The sequence below is a fragment of the Aythya marila genome (genome assembly GCF_965140915.1).
Source record: "Aythya marila genome assembly, chromosome: 6".
Lineage (NCBI taxonomy): Eukaryota > Metazoa > Chordata > Aves > Anseriformes > Anatidae > Aythya > Aythya marila.
Window position 1 is genome coordinate 34,123,303 of NC_139047.1, and position 22,936 is coordinate 34,146,238.

At 33.9% G+C, this 22,936-nt stretch overlaps 1 protein-coding gene across 1 annotated transcript in view; it reads right to left on the reverse strand.

The window, feature by feature from the left end:
* LRP1B (LDL receptor related protein 1B) overlaps positions 1-22,936 on the reverse strand; it is a gene marked incomplete at both ends in the record, with an annotated part of 666,837 nt that overhangs the window by 126,649 nt on the left and 517,252 nt on the right. Inside the window, 5 exons of the mRNA XM_082763005.1 lie at positions 1,522-1,650; positions 5,081-5,206; positions 5,669-5,861; positions 12,276-12,480; positions 13,046-13,235. Coding sequence (XP_082619131.1) covers positions 1,522-1,650; positions 5,081-5,206; positions 5,669-5,861; positions 12,276-12,480; positions 13,046-13,235 — 843 coding nt within the window. The remainder of the gene's footprint in view (positions 1-1,521; positions 1,651-5,080; positions 5,207-5,668; positions 5,862-12,275; positions 12,481-13,045; positions 13,236-22,936) is intronic.

Sequence of the window (22,936 nt, forward strand, 5' to 3'; positions counted from 1 at the left end):
AGGAAGCAACATACTCCGCACGACCTAGTACGTGACAGAATTACATCTCTTTTTCTAATATGTAGCAAAAAGTTCTGTATGGTTGATTTAAATCAGGCAAACCGTACACAAGCATATTGCAAACTAATATAATGTCCATCACAAAAATATGTGGCAAATCCATATAAATACAAATTGTTGGATATTGCATTTATATTTTTTCAGTATCAAAGAAAAAGTATAAAACAACTTTAGCAGCCCTATAAACCTGAAACTGACTGCTGATACATAAGACAACTACTCTGGAATAACAGAAACAGTATTTTGAGATTCTTCACCAGCTGCAGCTTTCTTTCTAATTTGTTCCCATATGACTTTATATGCCTTCAACCTACCTTCTTCTCTCATAACAAAGTACAGGAAACTATGAAAACTTAATCTTTCTGCTATGGACTGTGAATGAAATCAATGACTGAGGCTAACAGTAGAGCCAGATATATTTAATCAAAATAAAAACATGGCTGTGTTCTTTTTTGTTGTTGTTGTTTGTTTGTTTGGACTGTACTTTGTGTTGTAGAAAATATTTTCTCTTTATGTCTAAGGACTATACATAAATACAAATATGTTTGTATTACTACTACTTAGTAAGACAACCTAAGAAGGAATTCATGGATATAAGTCATTTACCCTTTAGATGATTTGAAGCAGTCACTTCAATTCTAGGGCTTCTGCCCACCAGGTAACTAGCGGTGTTTTGTATATTCTGGATTCTTGTTTCCTTGTCTGATGTGTTTTATTTTTTTTCAAATTCAAACAAACAAACAAAAGCTGTAGCAGGCAAATTCAGAATCCAGTTGGCCACAGAAAAAAAAAAAATGAAGTGATTCAGTTGATTATTATTAGGACAAGAAAATATGTGCAGGATAGAACCATTTGGGACAAATATGAAAGTAAAAAGTAGATGGCCCTGTATCTAATTTGTTGCAAGATGCAGACTGATTGGTGTGAAGAGTAATGTTAAGATATAATATTAAGATATTATATCTTAAGAAAGATATTAACTTAAACAGAAATTTGTGTGGAAAGATTTATATTACACAGCCATTCTAGTATTTTATACTTTTATTTTAGTGTTTTCAATTCACAGAGAAAATTTTACTAAATATGGGAACAGAAATATTGATTGTTAAACTAAAGCTGAAAATACCGTTGTTTTTGTCGTTGTTTCTAAGCTGTTTCCAACCTGTGTTTTTTGTAATTTTTTGTTTTAGAGATAGAAATATAAAAGAACTTGAGATGCTTTGTATTAAATATAAGCCAGCTAATACATGAAGTTTGCAAGGAAATACCCTAAAGTACAGTTAATTTTGTCCATATAATGTCAGGGTTTTGTTTGTTTGTTTGTTTTTAATCATTAATTTGGCATTTTCTTCTTGTGCATTTTAGTGAGCAGTTGATATATGCAAGTAGTAAAGTCAGAAAAACCAAAATAAAATTGTATAACTGAAATAACATAAAGGCAAAAAATCTGGAAATACTCACCACAGTAAAAATGTTTCTCATCAGACTTGTCTTTACAATGAGCAATGCCATCACATGTCAGTTGATAATCAATGCATTCACCATTTCCACATTCAAACTCAGAATAAATGTTGCAAGTAGAATTCTTAGCTAAAAATAAAATATATCAACACGTTATTTTTATACCTGTTACCCTTAGTGAAAATGAGAACAATATTTGGCTGCACTTGTATTAATCTCCTCTACAGTTTTAGAACACCAAAGTACAAAAAACCCCACAGCATCAAAATTTAAAAGCTCCCACACAGTAGTGGCCTGTAAGAGTGATAACTGATTTGTACATTTCTTGATATTTCACAGGAGTGAGGGCCAATATCTAAATAAGAAACACTCTTCAGACATTTCATGTTGGGGCAGAATTCCAATGCAAGGTAGGAGAGAGCCTGTAAAAGATATATATATATCCATGAACCAAGAGAGATTTGAACATGTAGTGAAGCAAGTTAAAGGCAGTAACTCTGATGAGATGATGACTTTGTTATTACTGTTCTCAACATTTCTTTACCTACATGCCTCTCCACAGCTTGTATATAATCATTTCTTAGGAGACGTTTTAAAAAGCTCTTCAATATAGCACATCCAAGAGCAAGAAGTAAATACTCACCATTACCTAGCGGTTAATTTGGACTCAACTCTCTTGGTGTACTGCACAGCTGCTCAGTGTGTACACAAGTGCCAGGATCAATGTACTTAACACACAATGTTAAGGCGATTGATTAACACACAAGGAAGAAAACCTGTTGTTTATACTTCACTTCTTTTTATTCAGAAAAAAATAATCATTGGTAGACATGAAAATTTTGTCTTCTCTCCTTTTCAGAGCAAATATTATATTTATTATTTTAATGGAGAGATGTACATATAATATTTTGACTTCTTTCTCTTGCATATTGATTTTCCGTTAGTTCGGTTAAAAAAAATAATAAAGTATTGCAGTATTTACACAGAATGATTTGGTTGTGAACTTTGTTACAGTACATTTGCTTTATATGCATGGGTCTGAATGAAATATCAAAGTTGAGAGAAAGGAGAAGTACACAGGACAGATCAAGAGGAAAAATGGGGAAAATATACTGTTTAGTATGTTTGTTGTTGTTGTTGTTTGTTTTTTGCTTGTTTCCATTATAATTACTTCTGCACAATTTCAGGAGGAACAGATGTCCACTACATGCAAAAGTCAAGCCAACATAATTTGAAAATAATTCTTGATTTGAGTTGAATATGAAGAAAAACACAAAAGTTCTGAAAATGTGGATTCTGGACAAGGTGAGGTCTGATCCTCAATATATAGAGTCCTTTAAATTTCAATCATGTTATCACATAACTGCTCTACTTTTTTTTTTTTCTTTTTCTTTTTCTATTTTTTTTTCCCCTTTCTCAGCATTGTAAGGGGTAAGATGTTAGGGAAAGTCATCTGCAGTTAGCTTTGTAGTTCATCTAGTTCAGTATTTTAGACTGTAATCTTTAGAAAAAGTGTCCCCCCCCCAAAAAAAAAAAAAAAAGGAAAAAAAATCAAAATGTACGGGTAGCTTGCCTTCAGTTGAAGTCTGACAGTAAACCATAGATTTTTAGTATAGATTTTTATAGATAGTATAGATTTTTTCAAATCCCAATTTTCAGAAACAAAAGATTCAGAACTTTCAGAACTGTTTAGTTGATTACAAACAAGTAGTCAGTGTAGTCTTATTATACATATAATCATCCAATTCCTCTTTTAATTTTACTAAAGCTCTGTCTAAAGAATCTTCACTGGGAGTAAGCTATGTATGCACATCACATCCTTCCTGCACATAGTTCCATGTTCATAAACATCAATTCTGCATAGGGAAATTGTGATCTTAGGAAGCTACAATGGATGACCACATATTCTGAACCACTGGTGAACTTGAAAAAACAGTTATTTCTTATTTTCCTTATCATGTGTTGAGACATACTGGTTCAGAGCATGGAAAGATGTGGCAAGAAGAAAAATTGAGCAGAACATTGTCAAAACAAAACAAAACAAAAACAATCAACCAAACAAAAAGAAAACCAATTTCCAAATAGTCTTCCAACTTAAATTGATACATTGGCCAATGGCTCAAGCACAGACTCTGCAAGATTAAGTAGGACAGCCCTATTTATTCAGTTACAATTATTTTATATATTGTAGGACATGTGTATTGGGTTTATGTGGCAAGGTTGTGGTAGTGGTGGGCTGTAGGGGTGTCCTCTGTGAGCAGAGCCCAGAAGCTGTCCCACGTTAGATAAGGGCCAGTTTCAGCAAAGGGACCTGCTGCTGGCCAGAGCCGAGCTGCTAAATTATGTTGTTTGTGCCTCTGTAACAGCAGATTTAAGGAAGGGAAAAACCAACTGCTGCACAACAGCAGCTGGGAGAGCGAGGAGTGAAAGCCAGCCCTGCAGTTCTTAAGGTCAGTGCAGCAGGAGGGCAGGAGGTGCTCCAAGCATGCAGCACAAGTTCCACTGCAGCCTGTGGAGAGGCCCCTGGTGGAGTAGGCTGTCCCCCTGCAGCCCATGGGTCCCACATGGAGCAGATCTCCACGCTGCAGCCTGTGAAGGAGCCCCCGGTGGAGCAGGTGGATGTGGCCTGGAGGAGGCTGCGGCCCATGGAGAGCCCCCGCAGGAGCAGGCCCTGGGCCAGAGCTGCGGCCCGTGGAGAGGAGTCCACGCAGGAGCAGGGGTCTGGGGGGAGCTGCCACCCACCCGTGGGGGATCCATGCTGGAGCAGTTTGCTCCTGGGAGATGAAGCCCGTGGTACGGAGCCGTGTGGGTGCAGTTCTTGAAGAGCTGCTCAAGAACTGCATCCCGTGGGAGGGGCCCCACGTGGAGCGGGGGCAGAGAGTGACTGATGGAGCAGCAAAGACAAAGTACTACATACTGACTACAGCCCCCATTCCCCATTCCCCTGCGCCGCTTGGTGGGAGGAGGTGAAAGAGGGTAGATGGGGGAAGGTGTTTTTAGTTTGTTTTGAATTTCTCACTGCTCTACCTTGTTAGTAATAGGTAATGAATTTTATTAATCTCCCCATGCTGAGTCTGTTTTGCCTCTAACAATAATTGTTGAGTGATATCCCTGCCCTTATTTCAACCCCTGAGACCTTTTCATTGTATTTTCTCCCCCTTTCCCTTTAAGGAGGGGGACTGAGCGAGCAGTTCTGGTGGAGCTCAGCTGCCCAGCTGAGTAAAACCACCACAACATGAAAGAGAAGTACTCAACAGAAAGAAACGGCAAATAAATGTTAAGTAGAATACAACTACCCAAACTGAAATTTAAGGAGGAAATAAATATTAATGCTTTTTAACCTTCCAGAAGTCTTGTGAGACATAAATTAGTTAAAAGCCTGTTATGTGCCAAGCTTTCAAAAAAAAAAAAAAAAAAAAAAGAATTGTAAATACTGCTAGAGCAGTATTTATAGTATATATGAGCAATCAAATTAATGACTTGGGTCAACTATCTTTGCTTGTGATAGTCAACTGCATCACACCACAGCAAAAACACTGCATCAGCTAGTATTACTTACTCACACATCTGTTATCATCTACCAGTATTCTGTCCCCTCTACATGAACAGTTCACTCGTCCGTCAGGAGTCAGAAGGCATAAATCATGACAGCCACCATTCATTTGTGCACAAGGAGATAATTCACCTGAAAAACAAACAGGACAAGATAGACTCTGTTTTATTAAATTTGCTTCAACGGCCAACATCTTAGAGCAAAGATCACCGTATTTCAGATTTATGGGCAATTGGTTCATGTTTTATCAGTCAGATGAAAATGTCAGCATGCCTCAGAGGCTAGCATGTTAAAGATAAACAAATGGAGTTATTTTGAATATAATCACTAAACAAAACCCACAACATTCAGAACTGTAGGTATTTGACAAGAAATGATTTAGCTACTATCAGAAGAATACCTGTAGCAGCCAATGTTCATTCAATACTATTTAGTTACCTGGAGAAGAGGTTGTATCACACCTTTTGTTACCAGTTCATACAACAACAATTTATGAAATGTTGCAAAATGTTTTAACTTTATTAAAACTAAGTAAAATTATTTAAATTGGTAATATGGAATCAAGAAAATAGTGTATTTTCTTTTGTAACTTACAACTGTTAGTATCATTAGCAACAGCAATAATGCCCATTGGCTGATGTGGGATGTCAGAACGAAGAACTTTTGTATCTCCTCCTGTATATTTACTGGAACGCAGAATAGCTCTTCTCACCCCATCTGACCAAAAGATATAATCATCATATACTGCCAGGCTGAGAAAGGTGCCTGGTCCAGATTTAACAATGACCTAGAATACATAAGCACAGAAGAAGAACATGAACAGGACTGTTGTCTCTGAAAAAAAAAAAAAAAAATTAGTTTCTTTATAATTTCTTTTTTTTTAATTATTATTATTATTATTCTGTGCTTACAGCACCTGGAAAAAAGAGATAACAACACACAAAATGTCTTAAAATGACAAGGGTTAACTTACTTATCAATACTTCAAAGTTTTGCAACTCCAGGTTTTCATTACTCCATAAGTCAAAAATCACAATTTAACTAAATGCACTTGTAAAAATACCTGCTCAGTACACTACCTGCTTAATAGCCTGAACAGAACAGAGAAAAAGAGATACTGTAGAAAGGCTGAACATCTACAAATTGCGTCTTTATGAATCAAACTGAGAAGTAAGTTTCAGAATTGGAGTCTTTGTCACTATGTTGACATTAGAAATGTGAACCCAACACACAAAAAATGCTTTATGTTTTAAGATCACAAAATTAAAGCTCCTCAGTCACCATAATAATTATCAGTTTAAAGCCTAGAAAGAAATTATGAGTTTCAGTTTGAATTCAAACTGCAGAAATACAATGAATTTAATTTGTCTGTCTCAATTCTTCTTAAATATTTTCATATATGTTCTTTCTTTCTGCTTATTGGAATGAAAAATTTAACATGTACAGTTTCTGTTCTGAAGAACGTCACACATTTGTAATCTGTCCTCTAGTTTAAAATTTAATTTTATCTGAACAGCAGATTTATTGGAAGGGACTCATTATTTTTCCATTAGAATTTTTGAAAGATAATGAAAACAAATAATATTCTAAACATGCTTATTGCATTTTATTCTTTTATGTTTCTATGTGAAAATTAGTGACTTAGCTACACGTATTAAGTGGGAACAATTCTGATCCAGGATGGATTTTATATCTAGCTTCTGCTTGTCATAGGTAAGCTGGGATGAAAGCTGAAAAAGAGTATTTTAAACAACCCAACAGAAATCTTTTTTTTTTTTTTTTTTTTTTTTTTTTTTAATAACCATCAGTGTTCAGCCTATATCTCTACCTAGGTTACCATGTTTGTTTGTTTTTTTTTCTTTTCATCTCCTATGTGTCCTTTTTCCTCTTTCCCAAAGGCCTTTTTAATAATGGCATGAGTTCATGGAAATCAACTTGAAACGTAGAGCATAATTATTGGCATACACACAGCACATTTTATGAATTTGAGCTACTCATGCTGACTGCACATATGCACATGGGCTGCACTGTGCATGCAGAGCCAGCTGGTACACAATTCAGCCTACCTGCCTGTGGGTGATGTGTGCCATGTTTTTTAAATGATAGCAGGAGAAAAAAGTAATATGGTCAATCCCATATTAAAATAAATCTTTGTCATCATGCAAAGAAATCACCTAGTAGAGAGGACATCTAGATTCAATTTCCTGGAATAATAAAACATTTTTCCCACTACAACTCTGCCTTTGACTTTTCAGCACCATTCAAATGGGAAGTATTTATCTCTATAAATTATGACTCTTAACAAGGGTCCTTTACATGTGTATTAATTACACAATACTAATTTTCAATATTATGAACGATAATGAGAATCCTCATCTAGTGTTAAATGTATGCCAATCTCTATTAGAATTTACTGAGAACATGTGGTTTTAAAATAATCTTATTCTCCATATCCTTATAAATTATTGTTGTCTTTTAATTAATTCCTTCTTTCAGTTAATTTCTGTCAGGTTACCAACGTTGCACATCAAGATAATTTTGCAAACAGACCCAAGTTAACACTCACATCGCTGTCAGCCATCTAGTTTCCATACATTAGAGGACTTTATTGATGAGTGGCCTCTTTCATCAATTTCAATCTTAGCATTAATTTACAGAACTATTTAAATAAAGCAACTCACCGATGATAATTAAGTGAAATCCCTGGCAAAAGAGCTTAGCAAGTTTAGAAGCTAGGGGGCATTTTACTCTTTGCATTGATTCTGTACTTCTTCCAACATAGGCTGATCGAAAATACAGGCATGTGGAAATTCAAGAAACATATGTTCTTTTTGATTAGATTTGCAGCAGAAAAGAATCAAGAACAGAACATTCCCATTACAACTAATATATTTATAATACTGAATAGAGAAAATTGAAAAAGCCACCAAAATTTCACTTCTGGTACCGTTAGTTTCCAAGATTATCCATAATTCCATCTGCTTTTCAAACACAGAAAGAATGAATTGCTTAAAAAGTCCCAAACCTAACAATAAACTATCATAATTAGAAGAACAGAAGAGACAAAACATGATGAACTTAAATGTCTAGGTGGCAGATGCAGCATGTTTTGAAAAAAAAATATATATATATATTAACCTTTTTTTTCTGCCGTGTTATTTCTTCTAGTTCTGTTTAACAAAATCACACAAGAGCAGTAGAAATTTATTAGATAGTTTCTCTACAGAGAATGGGTTAAATCTTATTTTATTACTTGACAACAAGTCAATCTTATTAAAACATCTGCCTTCTGGTGGGCCTTTTTTTTTAGTTCAGGTTAATTTCCATATCTCATCATTTATTAACATAGAGAGAATAAAGCAATGTGATTCTTTAACTCAGAACCATGTTCAGGATCTGGATCTTTTTGTAACTGCTCCTGACCAGATCTTAGTGAGAATCTTTTATAAGACTTTTTAGCGCATTCTGATTTTAATGGAGTTAGACAGTCTTCATTTATAATTGCTAATATTTTGTATGCTTTATCTCTCTTTTAGCTGCCTTGGCCAATCTCAATTCTGATCTGCTTCACTGAGTTATCCACCTACTTCTTAAAGTAACGTTGGTGTCATGGTGAATATCTTCCAAGAACTGACCAAAATTACAATACTGTCCTCAGTCACACCTGTCTTTCAAATAAATATAATGACATGTCTGGAAAGTAATTTGAGATGTCAATCATAAAGTCAAGCTTTCTGTAAATGCACAGCAAAACCTTTAACATCTGTTTCTGTATTAAGTAATCTGGTGGAACAGATATGATAAAAAGTTACTGAAAATGGAAGTTGAACACCAACTTCGGAAGTATTTTTGCTTAACTGCTTAAATACGGTATTCTAAAAATACTGTAAATACAATACATACAATACAATAAAAAAAAGTCTTACAGAAATTGAAGGCTATAATTACTGAAAGATAAAGTAAAGATGGAGAAACCTCTAAAATGCATTTTAACAATCACATCTGTAGGCCCACAAAAACATAACTGAGAACAAAATATTTGTATTATAGATGTTAGAAGATAATCAGACTTCTGTTTACAGAACACTAACTATAGATGTAGGTTCCAGATCTGTAAAACATTACAGGGCATACAATATTGAATGAGAAAAAAATAAAATAAAATAAAATAAAATAAATTAAAATAAAATAAAATAAAATAAAATAAAATAAAATAAAATAAAAATACAAAGATACAAAACATAAAAAAAAAAGTACAAAGATACAAAAAAAAAAAAAGTTCTAAAACATGCTATCAGTTTTATCAGCTCTGTTCATGCCTAAAATGTTATATCTAAAGCAACACTGAGCAACCAAATACGGCTGTGCCACAATGTAAAATCTAATGGAAGGCATGGTCAAAAATTGAAGAAAAAAAGGAAAGGGATTGTCAAAAAATGACAATAGCCAGATTTATTTTTAAACAAAGTTCTGATAAAGTAGAACAATAAATGTTAAAAAAAATAAAATAAACAAAAAACAACTGCATATCGTCTAAGTAAGAAAAAGTAACAAATATAACAAAAATAACCTTCCAAACTTGGAAGAGTACTTCAGCAACCACATATTAAATGAACTCTAACACTCCATTTAAAAGATACAACTCAATACTGCTAAATTATGTTCTATCCATTCATTGTACTAGATTACTGTGGTGAGCAGAATAAAAAAAGCAGCTACCTGAAAGAAATTCATTATATTACATTAGCATTTCATGTTCTACCCTACAATTGCTATCTTTGTTAACCTAACTGAAACTAGAAAGCATCAAAGCAGACACAGTGAGGAAACAGGTAATTGGTTTAAAGTATTTTTAGGGGTGGCTGAGAGCAAGACCTTGCTGAAAAACCCTAGAAAATCTCAGACCACCACAATGTGGGAATGATTTTTACTTGTGTCATCCTAATGTTACAGAAACCGGATATCTTGCCAGGCTGGATAACATACCAAGAATAAAACACTTCTGCCCTAGAAATACTTCACCAGATCAATAATACAATTTCATGGTTTGATTCTGGCATTCTTAGTAAGAACACATCTATGAGATGATGAGCAACTCTGATGAAGCACTGCCAGTGAGGTCAATACAGCTTAAGAAGATCTGAATGAAGATGCATGATATACATGACAATACCAAACTAATGCAAGAAAAGAACTCAGGAAACACGCACGATTCCATTTCTCCACATTTATCCTTCCTTCTTTTTGTTAGTTATGTCAAAAAAGACAATATATTATTTTCTGCCTGAACTTCTCATTGTTATAAAATTTAAGCTCCTGATTGCCCTCTGTTCTTCCAAGGGATATATCAGTTAAACATCTGTGAAAGAAAATTTTGTTGGAAAGTTTGAGGAAATTCAAGTTTCATGTGTACCTTGTAACTTTCTCATACGTGTTTTCCTGAATTTTATTCCGAGGTAACAGGTATGGTGGGACATGTGTATGGTGGATCTGATTAAGTATTTTGCTGTCTATATGTTTCTTGATACAGATTGCAATCGGTTTTTAAATTCTTTGCAGTTTGACACTGATTTTGGAACCATGGTCTTGAGGTTTCGAAAATAAACCATATTCTGAAGGTATGACTATATTTCTTGTATTATCTAGCTCCCATACTTTACATTATTTATAACATTAAGAAAAGGCAAATAGCTGTACATACTAAGCATGAAAAGATAAATACCCTAGTTGACTGTGTTAGTTGTTATATCCTGAAAAATTGTTTGCCTGTCATAACACGTTGTGTGCCATCACACGTGAAAACTCAGATCAGCATTTCTGACAATGGCGTTGATTCTCCCAAAACAGGTATTGGTGTTGGATGACAGCGATAGCTATAGTATAGCTTTGTATAAGTCACCCACTACAGCTCCCAAAAAAGCTTTCAGCATGCTGTTGTAACTTGTAACCGCAAATCTTACTACTTTTAGGAGCTTTTTTGTTTGATGTAACAGAGAAGGAGAGTTAAAAGTGCAGAAAGCCAAACGAAGAGATGATAGACTAGAAGAGGTAGAAGTGTCAACAATCAATGCCTGAAAGAATTAAATGACTAGTTTGTCTTGCTGATGCAAACTGAAAGCCAGAGGTTTTGATGAAAAGGTGGAATTTTAGTAATGGTTTCTGCAATTAAACGACATTATCTCCCATTTCATGTTTGCAATGCATATTTTGTTCTATCCTGTGCAGGATCAGAAAAGCAAAACTAAATACCAAAGGAAAACAGAAAAAAGGAGCAGTACAAGACAGAGGTATGGACCAAAAAGTAAAAATGTAGCCAAAATATATAGGAAAAAAAGTAAAATCTAACAGGAAAAAATAAATAAAGCATAAGAAAATGATGTAAGAATTCCTGTTGATCTAGAAGAAATGCAAAAGAATATCCGCTCTAGAAATGGGTATTTTCTAGCAAAACATTTAAAGCCCAGAAAATATTATTATTTTCAATTTTACTACTTAGAAGCTAAACAAGGTGGTTAGTGACATGTTCTTCATTTACTTTATTGTGGACTTTGGGAGGTACAAGTTCTCTGAATGGAAGGCCTCATGAAATATCAGAAATGTAGAACTAAACATGCAAGTATGTTGTGAACACAGACCAACTACCTTTAATATATTCCAACCAAAACATAAGCTAACTGAGCACTCCAGCACCAAAATGTATGATGATAGAAGAGTAAAGGAGTACAAACATACTTTAAAATTGAGATTTAGAAAAGTAGGAAATGAGATTTGTAGAGTAACACACTCATAAGCATTACACAAGAGAAATTCTGGTGATTTCAGCAAAGCTTTACACACAAAGAAAAATTATAATTCTCCTATGAAAAGTAGAATATCTCTCTATGTCTTCTACTGATTTCTACATTTTTCCCCACCATTTTCCAAGTTTATACAGATTTTTTAGTGCAGTGGTGCTTCAGAACCAATATCAATGTAGAGATATTGGTAATGGTCTGCATATTCAGAATTTCACAAATTGGAATGTGCCGAGGTAATAAAGCACTACTTCTAGGTCAGATTTTTTTTTTCAGTTTAAGATATAATATACAACTAATAGTAGAAGAAACATTATTTTTGTAACATTTTGTTCACTTTAAAGATGGTAACAAATGCAAACTAACAGATTTGCAGTGAATATATTTGTGATTTATGTTTTACTTACATATCTTTGTGATCCATCATATTCACACCTCTCTATTTTTCCCAAGCTGCCATCTGAAAAGTAAAGTTTCTCCGCCCTATGATCAATGGTGAGTCCATTAGGTGTCAGAATATCTGTACTAATGATAACCTGTGCATTCTTGCCTGAGAGAGTAGATCTCATGATGCTTGGGAGCTGCTCATTCCAGTTAGTCCAAAACATTAAGCTGTATTAAAATCAAAATAATAAAGAAAACCATAAGATACATTTTATAATTTAATTCTCTTTATGGAATGAACAATAGAAAAAATACATGCCAAAGGACTTGTATGTAAAAGAGGGATAATAGGGAATCAAGTGACCTTGGTATGTTCTACAGTGGGCACATCAGGCTCCTGGCTGATGTTGAACAATGGTAGACAAAATGTTGTGGAATGAGATATGGATGTAATTTATACACTCATCGAAAGTGGTGGTAGGGGAAGTGAGACTGCCCATTTGCATTAGCTGAAATTTCTTGAAATCAGCTTGGATTTTTAATGTACCATGAAAATGCAATCAATATTTGATCTGAAACATAAAAACATACAAAATCTTGTAGCTTCATTCTGTGATTGCTTTAAAAAAATTATACTAAAGTTTGTCTTGTAAAACAAGAAATCCACTAAACCTTCATAGGGTTCAGCTGTATGAGATGACTGTGAAATAAAGAAATGAAAAAGGTCATGCTGTTTTCTTGACATTAGTTAAAAATCAAAATCTGGTAAAAGCATCATCATCATCATACATACTTTTGACATTCATCTAGAGCTAACACATGTGGATGATCATCTTCAGACATTGTTATTACTGCTTCCCGGTTGAATGCTCCTCGACGTCTCTGGTCAACGGTGTGTCTTGTGATTGAGGATGTGGTTGAACTGGTCCAATACAGAGTGTCCCAAGCTCTATGATAAGCAAGTCCCTCCACTGACCCAACATCTGGAAAACATGGTTACAGAAAGAGCAAATAAAACTCCTTTTAAAGAGACCTTTTCTTATTTAAGTTGATCCTGCAAAATCTCAGAGTTGGGAGAATCACAGAATTCAGCCTATTATTCCTTTCAATTATCATCGATATCATCAATTCCTTTATACTTCCACCTTCCACCTGTGTTGTTTTTGTTTGTTTGTTTGTTGTTGTTGTTGTTTTTTCATGGAACCAAAGTTAAAAAATATTGAAAAATATGGGGAGCAAGATCACTCTTAATATCCTTGTACTGTATTTGTCAATGCTAGCACTTGTTGAAATAATATTTTCACTACAGTGTCTCCAGCAAATACATTAGAAATAATAAGCTTTTATTCAAGATGGCAGTAAATTAGTTACAAGTTTGGTCTTCATTTAAGAGAAGTCTTGGCATGTTTTTACTAATTACTTGTACTATTTCACCTTATCTTTGGATGTATTTTGTAACAGATATACACATTACATTAATAGGGATCAAAATGTCCTGTTACTGTTATATGAGTAGGCTTTTATAAAACATCTGAAACACATTGAAAAAAGACCAGCTTTGAATGTTGTAGCATCAATTCACTGTTTTAGTAAGCCACAATACCACACTCTTTCTTTCTACATAAAAAATGCGTTAGAAACAAAAGCAAATATTAATAAGCAGCTAAAACATATATTTAACATCCAGAAAAGATAAATTGCATCTGATTTCAATGTATAAAAGTGACAGACTGTGAGAATTAGTAATTATTTCCTACCATTATTTTTGAATTACCACAGAAATGCATGTTGATTACTTCACTTATTATTTTGTTAGAAACAATTTTAGACCAGAAGGTTCATACAGCTATTAATGAACTATAGAAGACAAAACCTAAAAATATAATAAGGATTACATTATGCTGATTTACACTCAGCTTTCAGGAAGATGTAATTTTTACCATGCAATTCATACAAACAGAACAGAAAGTCCCCAAATCACACCAAAAGTTTAATCACACCAAAATTGCTAACACTAAATTAAAACTATGAAGTAAATAATTAATCAGTATTTTAGATTTCTCTTTCTTTGCATTTGGAGATCTCCTGATTACATTTTCATGATTTAACTGTAGAGAAGTCACAGCAAATTACTTACAGAAGAAAGGACAGAAGAAATAAATTGGATGACACTCCTTAAATGGAGGTGAATATATGTAGAAAAGCTATCCCTACCTATGAAGGGGAATTAATGAATAAAATATATTTAGTTCACTTAAAGTAACTCAAGAAAGTGAATGAGTTTTAAACTGGCATTGAAGGCAACTTGAAAATTACAAAAAATTATTCTGACCATTGTAAAGGTTACCTTTTAGATAAGAATTCTGGATGTGACAAAGATTAACGGGTTACAAGTATTTCTTTAAGAGCGATGGCCATATTCATTTATTTTTAATTTTAAGCATGAAAACATATTGAGATATAGCAAATGAATGCTTCTTTCCTTATTTTTTACTTTTTTTTATTTTTTAATATACATCACAATTTGAAATCAAAGAGAGGTAGTTCTTTCAAACAGCAGGACAGAGATGTGCAAGTACTTTAGTACTTTAAAACCGGTTAGAACATGCCTGAATGCTGGCTTATAATCAGCTATGGTTTACATAGTTTCTGGTATCATCTTTCTGTATGATAAATTAAGAAAGCTAGTTGCTTCATTCTTGGATATTGCAACAATGAGCTCCCACACCACATGCATATTACTTTATGCCAGGAATGAATGAAACAACTAATTCCTCCTGAAATGTACTCTGGCATGGTTCTGGCAAAAAAAATATGCTGCTGAAACAACACTGCAGGAAGTATAAACAGTACAATGCCAGACTTCGTTCCTTTTGTCCACAGACCTCCCAACCACTGAAATCTGTACTTCTCAAACACACCATAACTTTCTCACACCATACTTCAGGACATGCAAAAAATATTCCTGACAACGTAACATTAAAATATTACTCTTAGGGCTGACATGGCCAGCACAGTATTTTAGGCAACATGAAACAGATGAAATCCTAACAATAATAATTTCTCAGAGCAAGAGAAACACAAGATAGGATTAAATGGAAACTTGGGATTGTCTAAAACATCGTTAAGGCACTAGGCCAAGCACTGTGTACGTGAACCATTTTGCACCCTGGTCTGGATCCAGGATTATTTCCAGGGCAGAAATCTGAGATATAGGTACTGATACACTTCTTGGTCAATTTTTGCAAACCTTCGATTAAACTGTGAAATTAAAAGAAATTTTAGGAAAAATGATAAATGTTAAAAATATAGAACCATGAAAACAATTCTAATTTAATCTATTAATTTCCATTTCACTTATGTTGAATTCTTCCAATTTGCCATTGCCAGTTCTGTATACTATACTGACATTTTCTGACCAATTCTGCATATTACTTATGAACAAACCATCAGAGCATTTATCCTTTTTTTTTTTTTTTTTTTTTTTAACCCTTTCATATCTATGCAAGTTGAATGTTTCCTTAATTTCCTTAATTATGGAATTTTTTCGAAAAATTAAACCAAGCCTTTTGCTTGGTGGATAAAGACATAACCTTTAGGTGAAGATTTAACGAAGATTTGCAGCAAATCATGCAGCAATCGAAAGGCACCTATCAGAAAATAACAACAAACCAAACCAACCAAACAACAACACATTTCCCTCATGTAACCTTTTGAATTTCTGTCAACTTCAGCTTTGTTACTTGTCTGTACCTGTCACGAGATTCAAAAGCAACCTGTTTGTACAACATAGACTAAGACTGTTCTGTACTAGAAAAAGGATAGTGATGTTCCTGCCACAACTAAAATGATTAAAATGGTCTTGAAATAGAAGATATATGTGGGTTTACTTGTAATTTCTATGCTTAAGAGGTCCTTATTTTTCTACAGAAATCATGTTCTTGTATAATCATTAACATTATTAAATTGGACAAATACATCAAACTGCAACTCCAGATCAGGGTGTGTAATATATTCCTACAGTATGAATATTATGAATAATGAAACGGTCACTTCTAAATTTTAAGAGTCATGGACAATTTTGCCATATATGGAGAAACATTTAGCATACAGATGAAAAATAAATATTCCTCTTGTTTGAATTAAAAAACTAAATGTTCTGTTTTGAAAAACCTTGCAATATACACATGTTCTGAATGGACAAGAACTTCAACAAAGTAATCAATAAAAACACTATTTAAGAGAGAACAACAGCAACAATTCTAAAAGAAAAATTTAAAAGCTAATAAAAATACAATAAATCTCTAAGATTAAGAGAATTTCAAAGTCTTAGACTTAAGAGAAAAAAAGTAATCTGAAAGGTTATTGCTTAGAGTCAGGCTGTAAAGGATGCCCAAAATCAAATATCTGAAAGAACTTCTTCACGGTGAGGGTGATGGAGCACTGGAACAGGCTGCCCAGGAAGGTTGTGGAGTCTCCTTCTCTGGAGATATTTAAAGCCCGTCTGGATGCCTACCTGGGCAGCCTGCTCTAAGGAACCTGCTTTGGCAGGGGGGTTGGACCTGATGATCTTTCGAGGTCCCTTCCTGTGATTCTGTGATATTCAGTTATGGAAATGTGTTTTCATAAAAAGAATTTCAGGAACTACCTGAAGTATTTGTGATCTTTTAAAGATCTCCTTAAAGATCTCCTTTAAGGTCTCCTTATAGACTGATCTCATCTTTGAGCAACCTAAATGTGAAACTATTAAACAGCTCAGGTGACCTGTGAGTGGATGATGAGGTTTTCTTAAACACCACAAAATCACTTTGACTAAAATATATGCTTAGTCAGAAAGAAAAGTCAGTTAGAAAGAAAAAATAAAAGAAAAAACACTATATGAACACTATCTGTAAGACACAAATTAAATGCTAACTAAATATTGTCTGCTGAAAACATATACCAAGTGCATATGTTTAGTTCCACTGGAAATAAAAATCCTGAAGAAGTAATACCAAGAATTCTCCTTTATTTTTCAACAAACTTTTTTGATCATGTTGCTCACTTATGAAATTGAGAACTCCACCGAAACAAAAGAGAATCATTTAATACTTTTTAAAAACCACAAATCTGTAAGGAAAGTGGTTTTAAAGTCAGTGACATAAGGACCAGACAGTAAGTGCTAAAGTCATCCAAGATTTAGATAAATTCTTACAATGGAAAACAAAACTACTTTTGTTCTTATTGAGTATGAACAGGATGAATTATTCAGTACATCATGTAGAAAAATCTTCAATATAACTAGGATTTTTGGTTGTTTGTTTGTTTTTACATTGTTTGTTGGTTAAAAATACGTTGTTTTACACATGGTAGTCAAGAAACATAACATGCATATAAATTATTTTAAAGTGTCACAAAAATTAAGTGTAATTAAAAGCAGGTACCAACTAAGGACAGAAGTGGCCCTCAAAATGGTCCTCTTGCAATCTTCAGATCCCCCTCCTCAAAACTAAATCTTTTATCAACTTCATATTGCCAAAGCAAGGTCACTAGAGGAGACTCCAAAGCAACTGAATTCTAGTGTCACATCATTACCATTTTGCACTGAAATTATTTTGCGTTTACTTAATTCTTACTCCTTAAGGGATACCCTAGACTACATAGGGATTTTGTTGTTGTTGCAGTTACTATATCATCAGATATTCAGTTACTTTAAAAAATAAGGGAAATATGTTCTCATCCTATTTTGTGCTACAATTGGGGGATTCAATCCCAAATCTACTGACAGGATGAAAATTAGTGATTTGTTTACTCTCAGACTCATATTTTCATAGCATCATACAATATTCTGAATTAGTATAGCATAAAGAAACTGGAAATGAAAAGAAACACATTTGTTTCACTGACATATTGAATTAAAACACTGATGGCATTAGATGCCTACAGCACTGATTAAATTTATTCTAGGCATGAAGCAACAGTTTATGATTTTCACATGAATAGCATACTTAAATGAAAGGAACATTAATACAATATGATATTAATATACAAATACTCACATTATTCACCTGCCACTGACATTCTGAATTAAATCAGCAATGGGGTGTATAACTGATTAAATATCTACACAAGAGAATGCAACAGCTTATGATTTACAAAGGCAATGGTAGAGCGATCACATCATTATGTTGCCAAATGCTATCTATCACTTTTACTGAACTTAACGAAGATGGATTGCATACCACAGATGAGATGCGGCCTATAAATATTGTCATGCTGATCTTCATCTGACTTTCCCAGGGAAAAGACAAGCAACAAATCAATAACTGAAGAACTCAGATTAGAGCTCCCTCATTACTGCAAATACAAAATAAATACTTAAGGGTGTAAAGTTTAAATTATCCAATAGTTCTAGCCACTGACTTTCGGTAATGTATATACTATTTCACTGTCTCCTAGATTTTGATCTATCTTCTGCAAGTTTTAAAATTTTCTAGGAAGTTTACAGTCAAAACTTTCTTAGTTTTGACTGCACCAGTTCAACTACATTTTTCATTTAATTTCATATTCTTACACACTCCTTTTCTTTAGCAAAGCTGATAAGCAAGAACTGTCAACAAGCTGTTAAAACAAAACAAAGAAAAAATAAATCAAGATAAGTTATATTTGACTCAAAAATTAGAGACTGATTTAATTTATTAATTGTTTCTGACATCAATCATATATATAACAAGCACACAGTATGTTATATTGTAACAGAAACCTTAAATATCAAATATGACAACTCTGTATTGCAACAGTTCAATTAACTCATTATCCTGTTTAGCCTATAAATATAATTTTAGTGCACATGTAAAGTTTGCCAAAATTATACCACAAATCACCATTTTTCTATATCTGTTAAGTATAAAATCATGCGGTACAGTACTAGACATTAAAGATGCAATAAGATAATATAAACAGAGGCTTTGGGTTCTTGCAGGCAAGAACTACCTTAAGTAGAGGATAGAAAAAACAGCTCCGTGGATATAAGCTCTCTATTCCTTCAAACTGACTAACTGACTGCAGTAAGCATGAAAGATGAACATTTGCTGTGAATGAACTTAAGAGAAATAAAATCATTTTGGAATCTTGGTGTGGGGGGGGGAGGGCAAAAAAACACCCTCATTTTTTCAGAAAGTAGAATACTGGAATCTCAGATTCTAAAAAGTTCAGTGACTTTCTAACAAGTGAAAATTCAGTCTCTGTGTGATAACTATTCACAGAACACTTCTTAAATATGTGGCAAAAAGAAACTAATAGGTAAGTATCTTTCTGGATTTATAACATTGACTTAGTCTGCATCCATGAAGATGTATAAAATATTATGTGCAATCACTGTACATGTGAAATAAGTATGGCATGAATGGCAGGCAGATACCCAAGTAGTAGGATGTTTATAGCCTAGTCAATCAGCAAACTCATGAAGGTCTACACAAAACACCTGATGAAACTGCTCAGGCAAGGAGTCATTCTAATTAAGCATGGAAAAGACCATGAACGTAACATGCAGTTGATGACTTTAATCATACTTAGATGAACTAGTCAGCCAACTGAAAACACGATAGATTTTTATTGTGTGAACTAACCAACCAATGGAAAAGTAATGATAGAGGGAGGATATTTCTGTGCAATGAAGTGCATTAGATATTGATTAAATGCATCTCTGGGATGGCAGTGGTAAACTCCAGTTTGGAGCTGGACAAGGTACGTGAAGCTGGACATTTAAAAGCTGATCACCCATCAACACTTAACAAACACTTGAATGCTCACTAATAGGGTTTTATAAGCTATGGAGTGCTGATAATGTAAACAGGACAGAGATACTGGAAGGAAAGACTCAGAGGATCAGTCAGCAAATCATACTGTGTTCATGGGACATTTTGCCACAGCTGCTGATGTAAAAACATCAGCAAATTTAAAACAGTAAAAATTTAAAAGCAACATGGAAAGTTGAAGCAGTTACAAACTGTTAATTCTTTATGAATCATCTCCAGTTTAGGAGGCAAAAGCACCTTTCCCAAATACTGAGGATGTGAATGCTAGCGAACTGAAAGATCAGTGTATGTTAGTTCCCATCTTAAACACATTTCAGTTTCATAGTAGGAATAACTAAACAACCCATGGAATGTGCAAAAGTATATATGCCTAGAATAATAACTGATAAGTATAAAGTTAGTAAATGTTATCTAACTATATACTTACTTACTGTACAGATTGTAAATTCTACCCATTAATCATAATATACCACCACATACAAAACCAAAATGTATTGATAAACCAGACATTTTATTTTTTCTAACAAGGTAGCAGTTGTAATAATAATTTTAGCTTTTACTACTTAATGTCTTAGGTTTAACAATGGTCTATCATTTTTACCTTGTTAAAAAGTGAACATCACTGAAACTATACCATATACAATTAAAATAAATGCAATTTGTTTACAGAACTAAAAGCAACTATATTAAAGTATTTATCTTTAACAGATTAAAAATTTCTTGTGGAGAAGAAAGCTCAACAACGAAAGGGACCTCATACAATGTACCAAATTTAATGCTCTGTAAGAGAAATGGGAATATAAATGCCTTTTTGACAGTTAAATTGGAGCCATTTAGTTAGCAAGAATAGTAGCACACATTGGAACACCTTTAAAAGATTCAGACTGTAAAAAGCCTTACAATACATCACAGGATCTGACACTTTATGTTAGCAGTGAATAAATTTTTGCCTTCTATAGACACTAGTGCCTGAAGTTCAAAACAGAAGCAGTCTTTTTTTCACGTAACACTTCCTTTCTCACCATGAAGGATATTACACTGGCAAAAATGTCTTAGTGTAATTGTTTACATAGTTAGGAAAGAAATGGCTCACCAACAATATCTCATCTTAATACTTCTTCCCATTTCTGATTGCTTTGTTTTGCCTGTACTCCCCTTTCCTCTCTCCTTCAATTTCCAATTCTTTTATTTTCTTTTTAGTGTTGTACCACTATATTAAGCCTACTTGAATGCTGCACTCTTCTATAGATACCCTGAGGCAGATGTTGGTTAATGAATAAATTGACTCAAACCTATACCTATGATAAAAAAAGGAAACTGCATTATTAGCTTAGCAGCTCAGGCTCTTATTTCAGAAAGTATTCCTTGTGTAAACATAAGCTTTGAAACTTTAAGCTTTGAATTTTGCACTGTACACATTAAGAGACCACTTTCCAAATATACAGGTATGTCACTGGACTGTGTACTTTCTTAAGAAAATTTTTCTAACACCATTGACAGATTGAACCTTATTCTACATGACAGAAATAAACCTGGCAATCTTGAAAGAAGGATATTTAACATTACGACAATTGTACGTGTGTAGTCTTACCACAGCAACACAGTAGGTCTGCAGCCTCAGAGGTGCATGTGGCTCACTCTGTCAAAAGACATAGGAGTCAGCATGGCCTCTTCATCTAAGCTCATAGGGCATGTCCACAGAGTTGTTCCTATGACCACACCACACTTCTATGTTGTCCTCAGTTTTGCCTCCAGAAATTCTGAGGCAACTTCTTGCTCCTGAATGCAAGTTAGTCATCAAATAGCATGCAACTTACTCTCTAAAGTTAATCTTAATTTGCATTTGTAGTGGGATGGAAGACAGTTCACAGAGATGGTTCATCAGAGAACTGGTTTGAGTTTGTCTTCTCTCAGTTCTCACTTGATAGAAAGTTTAGACTTCTTCAGACTTACAGACCCACAGTTTCATGTTCATCAGAGAAGGAAGAAGGGACATGGATGCTGTTAATAGCATTTTACTTCTAGGCAGACAGAGAAGGAGGGATACCAAAGTAAAGAAGAAAAGGTTGGCAGATGGTTTGGGAATTAGGGCTTAATCATGAATATCATAGAAGGATAAAACAAGGTTCATCCTGTTCAATATTACGTATTTTTGGCCTAATGGCTCAATCCATGGTGATAATAATGTTTCCTAACAGGAAACAAAAAGTTTAGGATACAACCCATCTTCATAATTTTAAATGAATTAAGGCTCCAATTAGCTGTTTGTTCCACCCAAACCGTGAAGAATCTACCTTGGGAATAATATAATATCTTCCACTGGCTTTCTCTAGGTCAAGCTGAGACCTCCCATCCAATGTAGAAAAAAATTCTATTCAGATAATCACGTCACTAATAAGAAAGTCAGCAGGCTATTTATCAGTTGACAAAATAAACAACAGCCAGTGGGAGATGTGGTATAAGAAGGGGATACGCATGAAATATTAAAAATCTCTTATATTAAACAGATGTTTGTTTCCGTTGAAACATTTTCAGTCATTTCAATCTACTCTAAAATTACATTTAGATGGAAGATAAGTCTATTTAGACCTATAAACATTGAAAGTACTTCATATACTTTTATCAGAGTGTATATGAAATGGCTTCTAGTTTGAATATTACAGAAACATTCAGAAGTTTGAAATAATGGTGTTGTTCCACCTAGAAGTGTTCAACAACAAAGAAAAATAAGAGCAGAATGCTCTCCAGGCTCCCTTTGAGATGAGAGTAAACCATACTGTCCCAAATGAGACTGATAACTTGCAGCAATTTAAACAACTCACATTTCCAAATATGTCCTAATGTAACCTTATGCATTTAACTGCTAGTGAATGCTATTCTTTTCTGTT